This window comes from Euphorbia lathyris, chromosome 6 (genome assembly GCF_963576675.1).
Source record: "Euphorbia lathyris chromosome 6, ddEupLath1.1, whole genome shotgun sequence".
Classification (NCBI taxonomy): domain Eukaryota; kingdom Viridiplantae; phylum Streptophyta; class Magnoliopsida; order Malpighiales; family Euphorbiaceae; genus Euphorbia; species Euphorbia lathyris.
The window spans coordinates 21,437,072-21,458,798 of NC_088915.1; the positions used below are offsets into that span (position 1 = coordinate 21,437,072).

The 21,727-nt window shown below is 34.1% G+C and overlaps 1 protein-coding gene across 2 annotated transcripts; it reads left to right on the plus strand.

Moving 5' to 3' along the window:
- Window positions 1-11,586: 11,586 nt before the first annotated feature.
- Window positions 11,587-17,736, plus strand: LOC136232987 (uncharacterized). 2 transcript variants are annotated; one of them, XM_066022493.1, is made up of 10 exons: window positions 11,587-11,790; window positions 11,973-12,080; window positions 12,266-12,424; window positions 13,023-13,100; window positions 14,010-14,105; window positions 15,691-15,780; window positions 15,868-16,011; window positions 16,615-16,722; window positions 17,353-17,404; window positions 17,505-17,736. In XM_066022493.1, exons 2-10 carry the CDS (start codon window positions 11,982-11,984, stop codon window positions 17,537-17,539), a joined length of 861 nt encoding a protein of 286 aa, XP_065878565.1. In that variant the 5' UTR covers window positions 11,587-11,790; window positions 11,973-11,981; the 3' UTR covers window positions 17,540-17,736. The 2 variants fall into 2 exon arrangements, with proteins under 2 accessions (XP_065878565.1, XP_065878564.1); XM_066022492.1 differs by lacking the exon at window positions 11,587-11,790 and having other exon boundaries at window positions 11,955-12,080.
- Window positions 17,737-21,727: the final 3,991 nt, after the last annotated feature.

Genomic DNA, 21,727 nt, shown 5'->3' on the forward strand with positions numbered 1-21,727 from the left:
TAATAATTTTAAATATATATATATCAGTTCTAAAACGGTTTTAAAACGATTTTCAGAAAATAGGAAAAACTACTATAGATTTCCGTTTTATCTTTAGAATTAATAAAACTGATTTTATTAATCTAACTATAAAACTAATAGATTTTGTTATGATGATTATCAACCAAAATAATTAGGAACATACGCATAATCTATTTTAATTAATAATTAATTAAAACTTATTTATCTTTAGAATTAATTAATCAAAACAATTTGTTAATTAATCCTAACTATAAATATTTATTCAATCCTATTGAAAAACTTCTAAATTTTCATATATGAAATAACGGATTTAACGATGGCTCTGATACCATTGTTGGAAATTAGGCTAAGGTATAGCAGCGGAAATATAAAAAATTTAACCTATTTTCATAAACCACAAGATCCGTTAACCGTTATTTCATTTAAAGAGGGATAAGAAGAATTACCTCTTGATGATCAATCTACCGTTGTTAATGAAGTGCCCCAACTCTTTTTCGAGTTCCCAAACATGAAATAAAACACGGGAAGATTAATTTAGAATCAACCGTTGAATAGCAACCAAAATAGATTGCCTCTAATTAATCAACACAAGATCAAGGATAAAAGAAATAGATGAAATCAATTGATCGGAAGGAAGCCGTGGAAAATCTTGTCCTCGAACTGGGGGTGTCGAAATTTTCTCTCTCTTGCACTATAGGGATTTCGAAAATCACTATAGGGTTTGCACTAGTGGATTTCGAAAATCCTAGGGGAGGGGTATTTATAATCTCTTGTATCTAATCCCTAGTTAGATAGAATTAGGTTACTGAATAGGAATTCAATTCGGAATAGAGTTCTCAATTATTATCTCATTATATATCTAATATATTAAGGATAATAATAATAACCTTATTGGATAATAATAGGAGTATTATAATCTAATTAAAACTCCTAACTTATTTATCTCTTAATTAATTTAATTCATAATCCTAATCTAATTAGGATTAACAAAATCAAATTAATTATTCATGTATTTCACTACATGAATTTCGACCCCCCTTGGTCCATGGGCCTTATTGGGCTCAATTGGGCTTCCTTCAATTAATTAACATCTATCTCTCTTTTAGGTTCCAAGTCTTATGTGTGACCCATTAGGTTCTTATTGCTTCTAGCCGTATGCAACGTTATTAAATAATTTTCAAAGAATTATATTTAATCTTTGCATAACGGAATGATGTACAGAGTATGTGATTAGCAAGTCCGTAATCATTCCCCCAGAGCTATAAGAAGACAGGTTGAGTCTGTCGTTAACCTTTCCGTATTAGTTACAGTATAATTCGATCCTTTATCAACTGCATCCTTGAACTGAATCTTATGACTATGGATGATGTCAAGTCACATATAGCGAGACATTCATTTTACTTGTACAAGCCGAGTCAACTCAAATAGATAGGTTAAGTGAAATCTGTATTTCAAGTCTTAAGCTATCACCTTGCAAGGATTTAGAGTCGAGTCTTCCACAAGCGATCCTTGGATGTATCTCCCATTTATCGGGAGTGATAAATGCTCAATCCAATATATAACGATCCCGCAATCACTTCCTGTGATACCCAACGTCTACTATTCACACCCCAGAGTCATCTCTGTTAAGGATCGTGTTACACCAGAGTCAAAGCGTCACATTCCGTAATCCAGAATACCAATTAATATTCCTTTGAGTATGAGGATTAGTTATACCTATTAATACCAATGAGATAAACAGGTGACAAGGATGAATCTACCCATCCTGTTATCTCAAATCGGATCCCCAATCCTAATGAACTACTTTTCATCGGATCCATGTAACTGTCCAGATATCTGTATATATGAAGCTTGTGAGATCAGCTTTCTGTCAGACAGAAGACATTGTTACATGCAAGTCTCAACAGTGATATATCAATCCTAAACATATCACTTGACTTGGGGTGGTTTTAAGTTTATCAGTTTATTATAAAGTTTTGTCTCACTTCATACTTGTATGAACACTTTATAATCACTTTAAATAAACTTACGGATTTCCTTTTATTAGACTTTATTTAGTGCTTAAAAGGGATTACCTTTATATAGTTATAAAACATATATCTCATTAAAACAAATGATATAAAGAACAATTCATTTACATTAAGTTTGTATCCTAGAACAATTGTCTATAGGACACTAAACCCCAACACCATACCTCTGTTCTGTTTAATTTTTGGCACCATGCTCTAGAACTCGCCACATACCTTCTAAACATATATCCTCACAAAATCTTGGGTTATCATTCTCCCACCAAAATCCTCTATCAACGAGACTCACTTATTCTCATTTACGTGTCTTTGGGTGCTTGTGCTTCCCTCTCATTCCCTCTCAGTCTCGTCATAAGTTAGAAGCTCGTTCATATCCGTGCGTCTTCTTAGGTTATCCGTCTAATAATAGAGGATATAAATGTTATGATATGTCTAAAAACATAATCGTTATTTCCCATCACGTCGTGTTCGACGAGTCTATTTTCCCCTTTTCACCGAATCCAGCAGCTCGCCTTACCGCTTCTGCGGATTCTGAGGCAGCCAACGGTTTCCTATCGTCTCCCTCGTCTCTCCCGTATCCCTCGTCTCCTAGTTTGTCTCCCTTAACTCTCTCATCTCCCTTGTCTCGCTCGTCTCCCTCGCCTATCCCATCTCCCTCGTCTCTCCCATATCCCTCATATTCCCCATCCTGTTCGTCTCCCTCGTCTTCCACTTCACGATTGTCCCCATCTCTCTCTTCCGCAACCCGAGAATCGACCTCCTGTCCGATTTCTCCAACCAGCTCCGCCTCATCTTCGCCAACTTGCATAGCCACTGCTGTCGCATCCCCAACATAGTACCTAACCAAAACACCCATCCTATGGCCACACGAGCACAACACGGGATATACAAATCCCGTCGTATGTTAAATCTGTCCACTTTTGCACCACCTGTCATATCTCCTATCCCCAAAACACCAACCCTTGCATTACGTGATCCAAATTGGGCACAAGCCATGATTGATGAATTTGAGGCTCTTATTCAAAATAAGACGTAGGTACTCGTACCCCGTCTAAAAAATGCTAATGTTATTCGTAGTTGGTGGATTTTCAGGCACAAAACCAAGTCAGATGGATCCTTTGGAAGATACAAAGCACGGTTAGTTGGCAATGGATCAGGACAATTGGCTGGCGTTGATTGTGGTGAAACGTTTAGCCCTATGGTTAAGCCGGTAACCATTCGAGCTGTTCTCAGTATCGCTTTATCCAAAAAATTGGAATCTTCGTCAATTAGACGTCAAAAATGCTTTCTTACATGGAGACCTTAGTGAAACAGTATACAGGCACCAACCATTGGGCTTTCGTGATCCGAAGTATCCCGACCATATCTGTTTTCTTCAAAAATCACTATATGGACTTAAGCAAGCCCCAAGGGCCTGGTACCAGCGGGTTGCCGTGTTTGTCATCACCGTGGGATTCACCAACATCGTATCTGATCACTCTTTATTTGCTTATCAACACGGTACAAACACAACCTATATTCTACTGTATGTTGATGATATCATTCTAGTTACTTCTTTTGACAGGCTTTAAGATTCTATACTTTCCAAATTAAGCTCCGAATTTGCAATGAAAGACTTGGTTCCGTTACACTATTTCTTGGGGATATATGTCACTCATTCACCTGGTTCCCTATTTCTATCTCAACGTAAATATGTTTGAAATTTTAAATGGATAAAAAAATAGCATTGGCGTAATTAAAGAGAGTTTTGAAAAAAAACTAGGAGACTCTTTCTATTACGTTGCAACTAAAGACTATAAATTTTATTACTTCCAATTTTTAACGTTTTTTATGTGTTTCTTTCTCTACATGAGGCCTTTAATCACCCAAGTCAACTTTAATTGGTTATATGTAACAAACTTAGTTATTAAAATTTTAACAAGTTTTTTGTAGTTATGTTTGCAAGCACTATATATCATTGACATAATTAAAGTTTAGAAAGTTTGATGTAACATTTAAATAACAGCCAAACTAGGATGTTTAAATTTTTAGTAATGTAAGAGTAAAAATGATATTGCTTAGAATCGTTAGAGATAAATATATATTATTTCGTATATTAGAATCAAATCTATACTTTTCTGTAAATGTTGGGATCAAGTTTAATCTTTATCCCCATATTTTATTATTATTTTTTATTATTTAAGATTTGTGGTTCGATAAAAGTAAAATAAATAAAAATATATTTTAAACCACGCAATGTCAATTTAACTTTTTTTAGTATTTAACCTACACAATTTGAGATAAAAAAAATAGAAGAAAGATAACAAAGAAAACAAAATAAGTTTCAACCCACTATAACTCATCCAACCTATATAACCCAACCCATCTAATCCATCTAAAAAAAAAATATTCCAACCCACATAACTCATCCAACCATGAGGTAGTTTCCTTATATGGATTGGGTAAAAATTCACTTATAACCCACCCAACCCAAGTTTGAACACTCCTAACTTCATGTACGAGTTCCTATTCAAGCAATCACAATGAAACAAATTAATTCTGTAGAAAACTTTGTAAGATAAGAATGTAACTAAACTTGAACACAGAGAATTAAGTTAAAAATATTTAAGATTTTTAAGCCAATACCTTGTAAGTTGATTCTAACCTGCTCTTGTACTTCCTATTCAATATATCTTCATTCATTGATAAGGAAATATTGACCACGCTGTCGATATCAAACTACATAAAAAAGAGGAATCAAACACTGAATGCATAAAAGAACAGCAACTATTACGAAATCATGCAATGATATGATCCAAAATAGCAAACAATACTTGCAAGACAATATGGGGATATAAAGTTTTCCCCTTACGTATAGGTGGATCAAGAGTAACAATAACAAAGGTATAAGGCTGGTTAGACTGTAAAAGAAAAAAGTGAATCTCCTTAGAAATTTCACCAAGATAAAACAGTTGCAAGCAATAAAAAAAACAATTACAAGTTAAATGTCAATTTGTTTCCTTTAAGTTACTACAGATATATTTTATAAATTAAAACTAATATAAAGAAAATATTTACAATTAATACCAAAAAAAAAAATATCTACTTTCTCCTTAGCTCATTAATGACGGTTTTAAAGACATCATCATTTTCAAAAAGAGCTACAATATAATAATGATCTACTTTCTCCTTAGCTCATTAATGGCGGTTTTAAAGACATTATCATTTTCAAAAAGAGCTACAATATAATAATTATCTACTTTCTCCTTAGCTCCTGAAGTCTCTAGATCATCCTCCGCCTTCAAGACCTCCTTCACAATAATTATATGGAAATGACTTGTGAGAAAGATTTTACGTATTAGATTGGTACACAAAAACAATAGAAATGTACTTCATTAGCTCCAGCCGTATCATCCACATGGAACTCCAAGAGAACATCATTCTTACCATGTAGTTGAGTTAGTGTGGCCATTGCTAAAGATACCTCAAATACTTGCTTTGCACCAGTCATAAAGGTAAGCATATTTTCTGAAGACAGAAACATGTTATCAAGACAAGGTTAGAGATCAAAAGTAAAAAGCATATTTGAGTAAAAAGGAAGAATTTATACAAATGCCAATAAACCATACTAAATATTGACAATTATATGGAAATAAGACACCAACTCAATAAGCTCCATTAACTCATAGTAATTATCTACTTTCTACTTTCATTAATGGCGGTTTCGAACACATCATCATTTTCAAAAAGAGCTACAATATAATAATTACCTACTTTCTCCTTAGCTCCCGAAGTCTCTGGATCGTCCTCCACCTTCAAGACCTCCTTCACCGTGATTATATAGAAATGACTTGTGAGAAAGATATTACGTATTAGATTGGTACACAAAAACAATAGAAAGATACTTCATTAGCTCCAACCGTATCATCCACATGGAACTCCAAGAGAACATCATTCTTACCATGCAGTCGAGTTTGTGCACCTTCTAAAGAAACCTCAAATATATGATGGAATTTGGATCTCTCAAAGCGTGGCTCAATAATAGAGGATTGTAGAGTCATTCTATTTCCTAATCCTACTTTTAAAATTTCATTTATTTCTCGTTTAGTCAACAGGACTGCTCATTTAGTAGTTAGACAAGTTCGTTCCAATGTTAGCGATTATGTTTCGACAATTATGCCAAGTTGGCTGTTTGATGTAATTTCTTTGGAGGCCACACCTATTATTTAATGTTAAGATGATTCTTGTAAAAAAACTTAATATTTTAATAACATTTTGATATTCTTACTCTAAATTTAAAGAAAAAAAAAAGAATTTCGGGAAGTCCAAGGCAAAACTAGAGTCAGTGATGGATGAAGACTCTCACGGAAAAGCCTTCGTTATGCCGACTACCGAGGAACTAATAGGAATTATAAAATATCATTGGTTAATGAAATAAAATAATTATTTTTAGAAAACTTTATTTTACGATTTGATTCTTTGCCCTTAATTTATCCTAAAAATATAGTTACTCTATAACTAATATCTTTTTATTTTCAAAATCACCCTTCCCATATTTACTGATGATTTGTTTTATATTTTAGGTGGAAAAACGCAAGAACATGAAAATGGTAAAAATGGTAAAGACATAAAAAAACGAAAACGATAAAAATGTAAAAATTGGTAAAAACGTGACAAACATAAAAAAAAATTGTAATATCCTACTGTTTTTTACATGACGAATAATTGAATTGCACAACTCACAAATAGGAGCATCAATTGAATTCCACAACTCACAAGTAGGAGTATGAATTGCCTATCACTCCGAAGAATCTCAATGAGTAAACGTTTAATAAATGGAAGTTGGCAGTCCTTAAAAAATCAATTGCAAGTTAAATGTCCATTTGTTTCCTTTAAGTTACTATAGATAGATTTTATAAATTAAAACTAATATAAAGAACATATTTACAATTAATACCAAGCTTCCCACAAAAAAGTAATTATCTACTTTCTCCTTAGCTCATTAATGGCGGTTTCGAAGACATCACATATAATATAATAATTATCTACTTTCTCTTTAGCTCTTGAAGTCTCTGGATCATCCTTGGCCTTCAAGACCTCCTTCACAGTAAATATATGGAAATGACTTGTGAGAAAGATTTTACGTATTAGATTGGTACACAAAAATAATAAAAACGTACTCCAGTCGTATCATCCATATGGAACTCCAAGAGAACATCATTCTTACCTTGCAGTTGCGTTTGTGCAACCTTTGCTAAAGAAACCTCAAATACAGGATTGTATTTGGATCTCTCAGAGTGTGGCTCAATAATACATGATTGTAGGGGCATTCTAGTTGCTAATCCTACTTTTGAAATTTCATTTATTTCTCGTTTAGTGAACATGGCTACTCATTTAGTAGCTAGGCAAGTCCGTTCCAATGCTAGCGATTACATTTCGACAATTATACCAGTTGAGTTTGTGCGACCTCTGCTAAAGATGCCTCAGATACTTGCTTTGCACCAGTCATAAAGGTAAGCATATTTTCTGAAGATAGAAACATGTTATCAAGAAAAGATTAGAGATAAAAAGTAAAAAGCATATTTGAGTAAAAAGGAAGAATTTATACAAATGCCAACAAACCATAATAAAGAATAACAATTATATGGAAATAAGACACAACTCAATGAGCTCCATTAACTCATAGTAATTATCTACTTTTTACTTTCATTAATTGAGGTTTCGAACACATCATCATTTTCAAAAAGAGCTACAATATAATAATTATCTACTTTCTCCTTAGCTCCCGAAGTCTCTGGACCGTCCTCCGCCTTCAAGACCTTTTTCACTATGATTATATGGAAATGACTTGTGAGAAAGATATTACGTATTAGATTGGTACACAAAAACAATAGAAATGTACTTCATTAGCTCCAGCCGTATCATCCACATGGAACTCCAAGAGAACATCATTCTTATAATGCAGCCGAGTTTGTGCGCCCTCTAAAGAAACCTCAAATATAGGATGGAATTTGGATCTCTCAGAGTTTGGCTCAATAATATAGGATTGTGGGTCATTTAGTTGGTAATCTTGCTTTTAAAATTTCATTTATTTCTCATTTAAGGAACATGGCTTCTCATTTAGTAGTTAGGCAAGTCCGTTTCAATGCTAGCGATTACGTTTCGGCAACTATGCCAAGTTGGATGTTTGATGTAATTTCTTTGGAGGCGACTACTATTATTTAATGTTAAGTCGATTCTTGTCCAAAAAAAACTTACTATTTCAATAACATTTTCATATTTTTCCTCTAAATTTAAAGAAAAAAAATCAGGAAGTCCAAAGCAGAATTGGAGTCAATGATGGTAAAGACTATCACGGTAAAGCCTTCGTTATGCCGACTGCTGAGGGACTAATATGAATTATAAAATATCATTTGGTTAATGAAATAAAATAATTATTTTGAGAAAACTTTATTCTACCATTTGATTCTTTGTCCTTAATTTATCCTAGAAATATTAATTTATCCTAAAAATATAGTTACTCTATAACTAATATTTTTTTTATTTTCAAAATCACCCTTCCCATATTTACTGATGATTTGTTTTATATTTTAGGTGGAAAAACGCAAGAACATAAAAATGGAAAAAAATGCAAAAATTAGTAAAAATGGTAAAAACATAAAAAAATGAAAATGATAAAATGTAAAAATTGGTAAACACGTGACAAACATAAAAAATTATTGTAATATCCTACTGTTTTTTACTGGACGAATAATTGAATTCCACAACTCACAAATAGGAGCATCAATTGAATTCCACAACTCACAAGTAGGAGCATGAATTGCTTATCACTCCGAAGAATCTCAATGTGTAAACGTTTAATAAATGGAAGTTGGCAGTCCTTGAAAAATCAATTGCAAGGTAAATGTCCATTTGTTTCCTTTAAGTTACTATGGATAGATTTTATAAATTAAAACTAATATAAAGAAAATATTTACAATTAATACCAAACTTCCCACAAAAAAAGTAATTATATACTTTCTCCTTAGCTCATTAATGGCGGTTTCGAAGATATCACCTATCATATAATAATTATCTACTTTCTCCTTCGCTCTTGAAGTCTCTGGATCATCCTTCGCCTTTAAGACCTCCTTCACAATAATTATATGGAAATGACTTATGAGAAAGATTTTACGTATTAGATTGGTACACAAAAATAATAGAAACGTACTTCATTAGCTCCAGCCGTATCATCGACATGGAACTCCAAGAGAATATCATTCTTACTTTGCAGTTGAGTTTGTGCAACCTGTGCTAAAGAATCCTCAAATACAGGATTGTATTTGGATCTCTTAGAGTGTGGCTTAATAATACAGGATTGCAGGGCCATTCTAGTTGCTAATCCTACTTTTGAAATTTCATTTATTTCTCGTTTAGTGAACATGGCTGCTCATTTAGTAGCTAGGCAAGTCCGTTCCAATGCTAGTGATTACATTTCGACAATTATGCCAGTTGAGTTTGTGCGACCTCTGCTAAAGATGCCTCAAATACTTGCTTTGCACTAGTCATAAAAGGTAAGCATATTTTCTGAAGACAGAAACATGCTATCAAGAAAAGATTAGAGATAAAAAGTAAAAAGCATATTTGAGTAAAAAGGAAGAATTTATACAAATGCCAACAAACCATAATAAAGAATAACAATTATATGGAAATAAGACACAACTCAATGAACTCTATTAACTCATAGTAATTATATACTTTTTACTTTCATTAATGGAGGTTTCGAACATATTATGATTTTCAAAAAGAGCTACAATATAATAATTATCTACTTTCTCCTTAGCTCCCGAAGTCTCTAGATCGTCCTCCGCCTTCTAGACCTCTTTCACTGTGATTATATGGAAATAACTTGTGAGAAAGATATTATGTATTAGATTAGTACACAAAAACAATAGAAACGTACTTCATTAGCTCCAGCCATATCATCCACATGGAACTCCAAGAGAACATCATTCTTACAATGCAGTCGAGTTTGTGCACTCTCTAAAGAAACCTCAAATATAGAATGGAATTTGGATCTCTCAGAGTTTGGCTCAATAATATAGGATTATGGGTCATTTAATTGCTAATCCTGCCTTTAAAATTTCATTTATTTCTCATTTAGCGAACATGACTGCTCATTTAGTAGTTAGGCAAGTTCGTTCCAATGCTAGCGATTACATTTCGGCAACTATGCCAAGTTGGATGTTTGATTTCTTTGGAGGCGACTCCTATTATTTAATGTTAAGCCGATTCTTGTAAAAAAAACTTACTATTTCAGTAACATTTTCATATTTTTCCTCTGAATTTAAAGAAAAAAAAAACAGAATTTTAGGAAGTCCAAAGCAGAATAGGAGTCAATGATGGCTAAAGACTCTCACGGTAAAGCCTTCGTTATGCCGACTGCTGAGGGACTAATATGAATTCTAAAATATCATTTGGTTAATGAAATAAAATAATTATTTTGAGAAAACTTTATTTTACCATTTGATTCTTTCTCCTTAATTTATCCTAAAAATATAGTACTCTATAACTAATATTTTTTTTTATTTTTAAAATTACCTTTTCCACATTTATTGATGATTAGTTTTATATTTTAGGTGGAAAAATGCAAAAAGATGAAAATGGTAAAAACGGTAAAAACATAAAAAAAGCGAAAACAATAAAAATGTAAAAATTGGTAAAAACGTGAGAAACAAATTTTTTTTTTGTAATATCCTATTGCTTTTTACTGGACGAATAATTGAATTCCACAACTCACAAGTAGGAGCATCAATCGAATTTCACAACTCACAAGTAAGAGCATCAATTGCTTATCACTCTGGACAATAACAATGAGTAATTTTCTAATAAATGGAAGTTGGCCGTTCATAAGAAAATCAATTGCAAGTTAAATGTCCATTTGTTTCCTTTAAGTTACTATGGATAGATTTTATAAATTAAAACTAAATCACTTATTCTCGCAAGTCAAAAGATTGAACTTAAAATTTTAAGTTAAACATTATTAACTAATATTTTTAAATTTAATACTTATTTTAAGTATTTATCAAAAACTTATATTATTTAGTACTTTCAGTATTTATAATATTTATTACCTAAAATTTAGTATTTATTTTTTTTTAACACTTAATTTTAAAGTTTTATCAAACTGCATCTAAGACTCATAAACCCCTCAGTACAATCAAACTCTGAACAAATGTTCACATTGGCCCTTAAAGTTGGCACGGAGGGTCAATTTAGCTCAAATCAATTTTTGGGAATGAATTCAGCCCTTAAAATTGATCGAAAAAGTCAAATTAACCTAGAATCAAACCAGTCCTAAAAATATAATATATTTTTGATATCCGAACTTTATCATGTTTACATTTTGATAAAACTATTATCTGTATAGCCGCAAAACGCTTTGATATTGGCACATTACTTTATACACAAAATGGCTTTGATATTGGTACATTACTTTATACACAAAATGGATTTGATCCTGAATTAATTTAACATTTCCGAACCAATTTTATAGACTGAATTGATATGCAAAGATTGATTTGTGCTAAATTGACCTTGGCTTCCCACTTTAGTGGCCAATTTTAAACTTCATTTATCAAACTCTTGTGGTGTTTTGCGAAAAAGCACTCTGCTTTCCCGCTCCCCCGCTCCCCCGTCTCTGTTTCTCCTTCTGTCATACGCTAGATTCTAGGGAGATAGAGTTCACATCATCCATCTTTATCGGCTGTCAATCAATTAACAGGTCTACACTTTATCCTTCACTAATTTCTTCACCTTCTTCTTTCTGTTTTTGTTATGATAGATCATGGAGGTGATCATGTTTACGAAATTTCATTTTTTTAAAGATAAAAAAGTAGTACTTGAATCGATTTTAAGTAGTTCGAAAACCTAATTGATGATAGCTGTATGTCCAATGTGTTACAGAATTTCATCATGGATGAAGACAAAGATGCTTTCTACGTTGTAAGGAAAGGAGATTTTGTTGGCATTTATAAGAGCTTAAGAGAGTGCCAGGCGCAACTCGGCTCTTCTGTAAGTATTCTATTTCTGGCACTGCTTTGCAATGTTTACTGTTGCTTGTATCAATTTGCTTGCTTAGTCGATTATTTTATCATACTCGCTTTAACATGATTATTTGGGTCTTCATCCATTAATGAATAAACACTTTGTGACATTCGACTTCTGAATGTTTGTGTTTCAATTAATTTTGTTTTCAGGTATCCAGTCCTTCTGTCAGTGTGTTTAAGGGGTATGGTTTGTCTAAGGAGACTGAGGAGTACCTAATCTCGCATGGGCTCAAGAATGCTGTCTATTCAATCCATATTGGTGATGTTCAAAATGATCTCTTTGGTCAACTTGTTCCTTGTCCTTTTCAGGTTAGAAGAGTTGTGTTTCCCAATTTTATATTTCTCCTTTTGATTTCTTGTCATGGATAGAAAATGATGGTTATATGATGGTTCATGTTAGCCGACCCTGAATCATTTCGGGACCAAGGCTTTGTTGTTGTTGTTGTTGATAGAAAATGATGGATGGACTACATGGATTCTTCTCTTCTGTTCTAGTCTCAGTTTATGGTTTATCCATAAATGGCGAAAGTCACAAAATTCTCAATCCTTACTCTACCTCAAGTTGGATATGGTTGGCCTAACTCGGTCTTTCTGTTGCCTCAACAATTTGGATGTGATAAACTTTTATCTGCTGCTGCGTCAATTAGTGCATACTGAAAATGCACAAGTTTTATGCATTGTGGTCTATTAAGTCATCTTCAGTGAATGTAACTTGTATGTTCTTTGGCATGTTAGAAAAGGTTCCATCGATCAATAGATTAATACTTCATTTTTGTATATCATTGAACAGCCACAGTTTATGCTGTCAACAATAGCTTGTTGAAGTTCACTAAGCCCGTACACCTTGTCTGATAGACAAGTTAATCTGTATTTTTGTACATATTTGGTGATAGTTATATTGTTTCAGCAACCAGCTTCTTCTGGAGGAAAATCAATTCAAAGGGACTATCCACCAAAGAGGTCACTAGAACGAATTGGATCAGTGGTGAGTTTATTATTTCATAGGTGCATCATTTCAAGCTCATGATGATAAGATTCCAATTGGGAATTAGTTAAAGTTTATTTCTCAGTACATACAACATAATGTTGAACAAACTACATCTTTATTCAAATGTGTCATGGAAACAATTGAACTAAAATCTTAAGCTGATAGTTGAAGGTCCAATTCATATTAATATCTGACACACCCCCCGCACGCAAATGCCACATGCAAATGACAACTAGGCTTGAAGCGTGCACAACACAGACCCGTATTATTATAATTTATGTCTTACAATTTAATCAACAAATGAGGTGGCTAGGATTCGAACACTTGATCACTTGGTCAAAGAGGCTCTGATACCATGTCACGGAACCAATTGAACTAAAAACTTAAGCTTATAGTTAAGGGCCCAATTCATATTAATATTTGACAAAATGCAATACTTGCTTTAGTTTGAAGTACAAGTATAATCAACACTGAGTCTAGAAATATTAATCTTCTGTGTTCACTCCAGCAATCTATTTGCATTTTTACATTTGGAACATTTTGCACGACTTATATCTTGCAAAACTTATAGAAGATTTCGATAATTTATTTTTCATTTTGATTTTGTGTTTTCATTTTCTAATTTCTACAATGTGCTACCCCTTGTTTGCATTATACCTCCTATTATTGTTGAGGAAATAAGTGGATGAATTTTAATATCATGTGATCCTCAGAACAACATTTGAAAGGACGTGATATCTTCTAGTTGTGTGGAATATGGATTGTTGTCCTCGTATAGTAGATAATGAGAGTATGGTTTTAGGAAGGGTGATCTGAGTTATTTGACAATGGAGAATATGCCCTAATATCTCTGCTTGGTTCGCAATACTGTAATCTACTAATCTTTGTTTTCTATTGCTTTTGCAGGAAGTGATTGCTTCAAGTTCAAACTTAACAGAGCCTAGGAAGAAGCTTCTGAAATCAGATGATATTGTTAAGACTCAAGCAGTGTCCTTTTGCTCTGTGAGTTACTGGTCCATCAAAGTTATTCTCGTGCTATCTATTTATATAAATTTAATAGTTCTCTGTTTATATTTACTGTGTGCTGTGGCCCAACGGCCTACTACATGTTTCCCCTAGCATATGTATGCATGCCAAGTAAGATTCTTATTTTCATGTATTTGTTTATAACGAGTCCAAGTTTTATATTTCTTCTCTTAGGCTATTTTGAGATTGCCTGCTTTGGTATTATTTGTTGGACAAACGGTTTCTTTTCTTCTTAGTATATATGTGTTGAAATTTAGGTCATGACTTGGTGAAAGGTGTTCTCTGTACTTGGTTCCCTTCCCCAGAGTTTTATTTGTGGGAGTTGTATGTTTGGTCAGATCATGTGATTTTACTGTGCTAATCATTGTGAGTGATTCAGCATCTATCAAATTCATCGGCATTGCTTTTGATTCTTAGATTTCTTCTTCATCCAGATACTCCGATGTGAACATTTTGGCTCAAAAGCACTCACAATCACTAAAGTCTGGCCAATGTTTCACTAAGGTCACTACAGTTCATTTCTATCAATAAAACACGTAAACTTCGATATTTTGGCCAATAAAGTTACTATGACCGGTTTCCCAAGAAAAAAACAGAAAAAACCACTAGAATGATAACCTGACATGATGGCTTTGTATCTGACTGACATCTCATCGCCAGGTATGCATTTTTTTGACATGTCATCACAACGTGTCTAAAAAATTGTTTTTTTAAAAATTTTCTGGTGCAATGTGTTAGACAAGTGGCAATGACGTTTCAAAAATTCAACTACCTGGGGCTGAGGTATCAGTCAGATATGGAGCCACTTGTTTGTCAGGACATCATTAAGTGGTTTTTTTTTTTTTTTTTTTTTTTGGAGAGGTACCCTGTGCCTGTGGAATGGATGGATGAATTCTTGGACAAGGCCTTCTTTAGCTTCTATTGCCTACAATTCTGAAGCCTTATCTTATTTAGGAGTGACAGAACCCGGTTTCATTTGAAAGGGGTCCTCCTACTCACTTAGATAATGCTCTGAACACGAAAGTGTGCAGTTCCACCCCCTTCGGACATGCTGCTGGTGATATACCACCTAGAACTCAACCCGTGGAAACTTCATTAAAAAGTTCCCGAATCTTAACACCAAGCTGGTGAAGAAAGATCTTCATTACAACAGGAGAGAGGGGACATTTTACCCATCAAGTGATCCCAAATGTATACTATGACTCTTCTCGTTCTCATTCTAGTGCTTTACATGGAAACCGGTCATAGTAACTTTATTTTCCAAAATATCAAATTTTATGTATTTTATTGGTAGAAATTGAAGTTTAGTGACATCCGTGGAACATTAACCAAATTTTAGTGACAGTGGATGCTTTTGGTTGGCCTGAACATTTTGCATGTAATATATTCTTTTCTGGTACCTGCTATTTGATTCCATATATAATTCAGTATGGACTTAATCACATGCATAATGATTTTGTGGGTTGATATATTTGATTGATGACGAAGCAAAATTTGTTGAATGGTATAATGCCATTGGATTTCTATGTTGAACATAAATTTGAATAATTTGTATGCTCAGTCCTGCATTCTTGAATTTGATGGAGCTTCAAAAGGGAACCCTGGTCCAGCTGGCGCTGGAGCTGTGCTACGTGCAGAAGATGGAAGTATGGTAAGCAGTTATTTAAATTTTATGTTAGTTTAAGGTTAGCATGTGATCTATATTGTTGTACCTCTTTCTAACTCTGTGTTTCAGTAGGTCTTTCGTCTTCGTGAGGGGTTGGGCACTGCTACAAATAATGTTGCTGAATATCGAGCTGTAATTTTGGGACTGAAGTATGCACTTAGAAAAGGGTATAAGCATATTCGTGTTCGAGGAGACTCCAATCTTGTCTGCATGCAGGTTTATAGACTAAATCCTAAAAACTATAATGCTGAATGTCAGGAAAAACTAAAATCATGCTTATTTATAGTCAAACTGGAAGAAAAATATAGATTGACATGGTGAAAGATTTACTTGTAAGTTCACAAAATGATTTAGATCAAAACTAATAATATTAATGCACACTCATTTACCTGTTACACACAAATACGCGATTTTAGTTATCTTATACTCTTTATACTTGTTTTTTCAACTAGAATTAGTGACTCAGTTCCTTTGTCATACATTATCAGTTACTTTTCATACAAATAAGATGGCTTGAGAAGGAGCACAATAGCGGTTATATTATAATTCTCATTCAAACAAAAGCATTGCAGGTTGCTTGATGTTCTAAAATGTGCCCATTGGGAAATGATTCCACTTCATTGTCTTTCTCTCGACTGTACTCGGCTTATTGAATGCCTGAGTTTAATTGCTTTGCTTACTCTATCTTTAGGTATTTAGCAGTATGGTTTACGATTTTACTGTGTTCGCTTCGCTTAATAATAGTTTCATGAAATGTAAATATATCATCATTTTCTGGTAGCTTGTTTTTCTTATACTTGGTCTTTTGCTCATATGCAGATTCAAGGTCTATGGAAGATTAAAAACCAGAATCTGGCTGAATTATGCAAAGAGGCCAAGGAGCTAAAGGATAAGTTCACGTCATTCCAGATTGAACATGTTCTTAGGGTATAATATATACGGATAATTTACTAGGAAGCTATACTGTATTAGGTTTCATTTGTTTTACATAAACAATGTATTCTAAAGAAAATATATTTATAAAAAATAAAATATTTTTCAATTGATTAACTGCAACATAAAAAAAGAGCTTGAAGTGTTAGAAAATAACTATCAGTTCTTAAATTGGGATGTCATTTAGCATTAGAAAATAAGAAAAGTATTTTCTGAAAAGTGTTTTCGGTGAAACAAACAGAGCCATAGAAATATGCATGGAGTCTGGCAGATTTCATCTAGTTAACAGCTGAACTTGACCTCAATTCATTATGCATGGTCTTTAAGTATATATCTTGAGGGTTCTCTTATTGCACTTATCTTAATTGCATCCTCGAAACAATATGATACGTTCTGAATCTCGGTTGTAGCCATTCTTTCTCATCATGACTGTAATCCGTGGTTTGAATTGTGTGGCATATGATACAATTTTGAATGTATGTGCTGCTATAATTGGAATTGTATTTCAGTCAATTGTTTATGTAATCCGAAACGTATGCAAGTCATCATGGTGTTGATACCATTGTGCATATTGTTGATGTTAGTTATTACTAGATTGCTAATGAAGTCTTGTTCATTTTGTAGGAATTCAACTCTGATGCTGATGTTCAAGCAAACCTGGGTGTTAATCTCAGAGGTGAAATTTCCTTGTTTTGCTGTTTATCAGGAACGTAGATGTAAGTATTGTGTTTCATATCCTTGCCCAGCATAACAGGTTAGATTTGATCTTTTTGCAGTAGGCCAAATTGAAGAGGAATGCAAAAGAAAGTGACTCCGCAGCAACCAACATTTTGCCCATGTCACTGCATTAGATTTTAGTTTCATGACTTAATAGATTCGGTGTTTAAGAAAATGTTGACGGAGTCCATTTTGTTTAAACTTATGGCCTCTTCTTGTATATATTTGAAATATGCATGAAAGCTTATTAGTAGTTATTCAATTTTCAGGGTAAAAAGCGTAAATTGCTACTAAACCTTTATTATTATTATTATTATTATTATTATTCGATTGGTCCCTTGAACTTTTGAGATGTCTGAAGTTGCTTGAAGTGATATCATTAAAAGAAGTTCTATCCAGCCGAGCAAAGTGGAGGAGATATAGACAAGTTTAGGAGGTGATAAGTCATTTTTAAGCAAATGCATTAGTAAATAGTAGTATTTAAAAGTAAAATGCTACCCAATAGAAATTTGAGAGTTTAATGAAGAAATTTGTAAAATTTAGAGGTAACAATATAAAATTGGGGCTCGACTTGGACTGGGGATTCAAATATTAAGAGAACAAAACGAAATCAAGGAATATAATTAAAATTTAATTAAGGAAGAAAGAAAGAAAGAGAATGTATCATTATCCACGTTCATAAGAAGTAAAAGTACTAAAAAGAATATTACCTATGTAAGTTAATTTCAAGAGTAAATAATTTATTAGTTCTTTACTTTTTACCTAACATACTATTTAGTCTTTTTATTTTGAAAAACACATTATCAAGTCCCCAGGTTTTGGCAATATTAACACTTTGGTCCTTTTGTTTAGTTTCTTTAAACTCGTAATCGTTATATTTTAACATAAACACATATATATAAAATAACAGAGTAATATGGTCAACTTGTATTGTATTGTGGTTGTCTTAAAAACTAAGATATGTTCGGTTAAAAATCTAAAAAATTAGATAAAAGGACCACAAGGTTAATATTGACAAAAGATATGGACCTTAAAATGTGTTTTTTAAAATAGAAGGACTAAACAGTGTGTTAGGTAAAAACTAGGGGACTAATAAATTATTTACCCTAATTTCAATTACTTAGTTACTATTCTGTATTTTCTTATTACCATCTAGACTGTTGGGGCTAATAAAGCTTTAGGTTGTTAGCTATTTTGGCTCTTAATGAGTTGGTTATACCAGCTGTGATTCTTCAGGTATTATATAACCACTGATGAACTCAGTAGTACTAGCTGATATAATATAAGTTCATGTCTTGAGCAGGATCACCTGTCATTGAGAAATATCTAAAATTGTTATCTTCTTCCCTCGTTCTCTTTCTCTCTCTTTTAATTCTTCTAACTCCTAAATCAATGATTACCATATTCCACATTGGTATCAGAGACTTCTTTCCTACGACCATTCTATAAATGGTAAATAAACATACCAGAGCAACTAAACGTCGAGCTAAGGAAGCCATGGAAGCATTGGAACAACGTATAAAAGAGCTCACTGCCCAGTTTCACGATAGTTCTGAAGCGAAAACAACAGAACAACTAGAGAGAATGCAAGCTCATTTCCAGGACGTGCAGCTGCCTAGCGGCGAAGGCTGGAAACCATTTTGTTGGAGCATAAACCAACTTTGTAAGGATCAGACTTCTTCTCATCAAGTCTTAGAAGATCTTGTTCATAAATATATTTCTACCTTAGCCAAGGTAATTCAACCTCACTTTGATTCTAACCCATCTCTCCCCAAAACCCTAAACTCGCAATCCCACATCGGCAAAGACATCTTAGGGAGTGCACCTAGTAACCAATTACCTGAGTCATCTTCTCAACTGAAGGTTCCCTTCTTTAATAAGATCTTATTACCCAAATGTGAGATGACTTCCTTTGAAGGATCTGATACAATTTTGAATTTTTTATATAGTATAAATTAATAACACTTTTGGTTAATAAATCTTTGTTATTAACACGTCTTCTCCATTTTTTGTTAAATTGATAAGATGTTTCGCCAACATCTTATAAAACTATATATATATATATTTTTTTTCGATAGAAATTGAGACGAGACGGAACTTGGACGGGGCGAGCACCCGTGGTCCAAGAACTAACAAACCCACAATATTTTAATAAATGAAAAATGAGTATTTGAACAAGAGAAGAGGAAGGAGAACAAACAAAAAGAATGGGGAGGAAAAAAAGTTTAGGAAAGTCAAGAAAAACGCAAGTGAGAAATACTACAAATGTCATCATTGATAAACCTGTGGCAAAAAGCAGGAGCTGAAGGCCACCAATTGATCACTGAGGAAGAGACTCCAAACTTTGACAGTGCATCAGCAACTCTATTTCCTTCCCTAAAGATGTGTGAAAAAAGAATGTTCATCCTAGAGCAAATGCTGAAACAATGCAACCATTCTTGACGAATACTCCAAGGAACATCCATGGAACGATGTCTAAGCAGATTAACAACGTACATTGAGTCTGACTCAACCCAAAGCTGATGCCAATTTTTCTCCCAAGCAAGTTCAATTGCAAAAATAGCGGCTCTTAATTCAGCCATATAAGCAAAAGAAGGAGGGGTAGAAAAAGCAAAACAGCCTCTGGAAAATCCACGATAGTTGCGAAAAATACCTCCCGCTCCTGCCTCGCCTGGAGTGCCAAAAGCAGAGCCGTCCACATTGACTTTAACCCATCCCGGAGGAGGTTTAAGCCAATGGACCGGAATAATGTTGGGAGCCGGAGGCGGCTTAGGAGAAGCCAGAAGACGGGATAAGATAACATCATCTCTCCGTGAAGAGCAAAAACCTTTAGAAGTGGCAAAGGACTCTCGAATCATTCGAAAGAGGGTGATCTTCGAGTGCTGAATAGAAGGAGAAACTTCCTTAAAGATTGCTTCATTTCTGCAATGCCAGATTAACAGATGCAAGTGACAACGGCAACACGCCAGATCATCGACACCTGTGAGCCAAAATGAATGCTACGAAGAGAGCTAAAGAAGTGGTTGAATTGTGAATAATGAGGCAAAGAGCAGTCAAAGTGAAACTTAAGGGCCCTCCAAAGAGAATCTGCAAAAGAACAGCTAATGAATAGGTGGTTAATGGACTCAGCATCCCTACCACATAGAACACAACGAGAGGCAAAGGAGAATCCAAGATGCTGCAGGAGGTCGTGAGTCGGAACCGGCCATGCAAAACTCTCCAGAAAGTGAAGGAACGAGAAGGGGGAGTGTGAGCATTCCAAACAAATTTATACCAGTCCACCGAAGAGGAACTAGGACTGATAATCGAATAGTACTCTTTGGCAGAGAAAATATCTTTCGTAGAGGGCTGCCAAACACAGAAATCAAGATCATCTCTATCCCTGTGAATAGATCGAATACTGTCTTGAACAACTAAAGGAAGAGTGTCTAAGTAAAGCCACTCCGAATTAACCAAAAAATCATCAACAGAATTAAAGCATGAACGCTTATCCTGATGATCAAGACCCAATTTGTCCGCCACCGATGGAATGATCCACCTATCTGTCCAGAAATTGAGCTTTGAAGACTGGTCAATCCACCAAAAGGTCTGGTCCCAAATGGATGAATAAACAAACTTACAAGAAGACCAAATCGAGGACGGAGCAATGGAAGCTTTAGGCAAACCAGAGACAGCCAGAAATCTAGACTTCATTAGAGAAATAGTAACACTGGTGCCTTGAATTAATTCCCAACACATCTTACCCAAAAGAGTCTGGTTAAAGATCCTAAAGTCCTTAATACCCAAACCTCCATCCTCCAAACTTTTGCAACAAGTTTGCCAGGGAACCGTGATTGACTTTCTCTGGTCAACACAATCCGTCCAAAGGAAATTCCTAACACTTCTATTGAGCTTATTCAACAAACCCACTGGCCACTTATAGATCATGAATGAGTGAACCAGAGAACCAGTAATAGTAGATTTAATTAGAGTTAAACGCCCTATAAAGGAGAGAGAGCTACCTTTTCACTTGCTAAATTGAGAGAGAAATTTGTCTGCAAGGCTACTGAGATAACAAGATCGTGGAGCTCCTTTAAATAGAGGGACTCCTAAGTAACTGAAGGGGAGACACTCCAGACGGATGCCAAGACAGTGAACAAGACGAACCCTCCTCGAGGGACTCACATGTGAACCAAAAAAGACAGCAGATTTGTCCCAACTAATCTGCTGACCGGAGATCTGTCCATATAGCAGTAGGAAATTCTTGAGAGCATGCAAATTGGTTAAGGATGCCACTCCAAAT

Coding starts and splice junctions, on each gene's coding strand:
- LOC136232987 (XM_066022492.1), top strand. CDS start 11,955: ATGTCCAATGTGTTACAGAATTTCATCATGGATGAAGACAAAGATGCT. Junction 14,106..15,690: donor AAGCAGTGTCCTTTTGCTCT/GTGAGTTACTGG, acceptor TTGTATGCTCAG/TCCTGCATTCTTGAATTTGA. Junction 16,012..16,614: donor CCAATCTTGTCTGCATGCAG/GTTTATAGACTA, acceptor GCTCATATGCAG/ATTCAAGGTCTATGGAAGAT.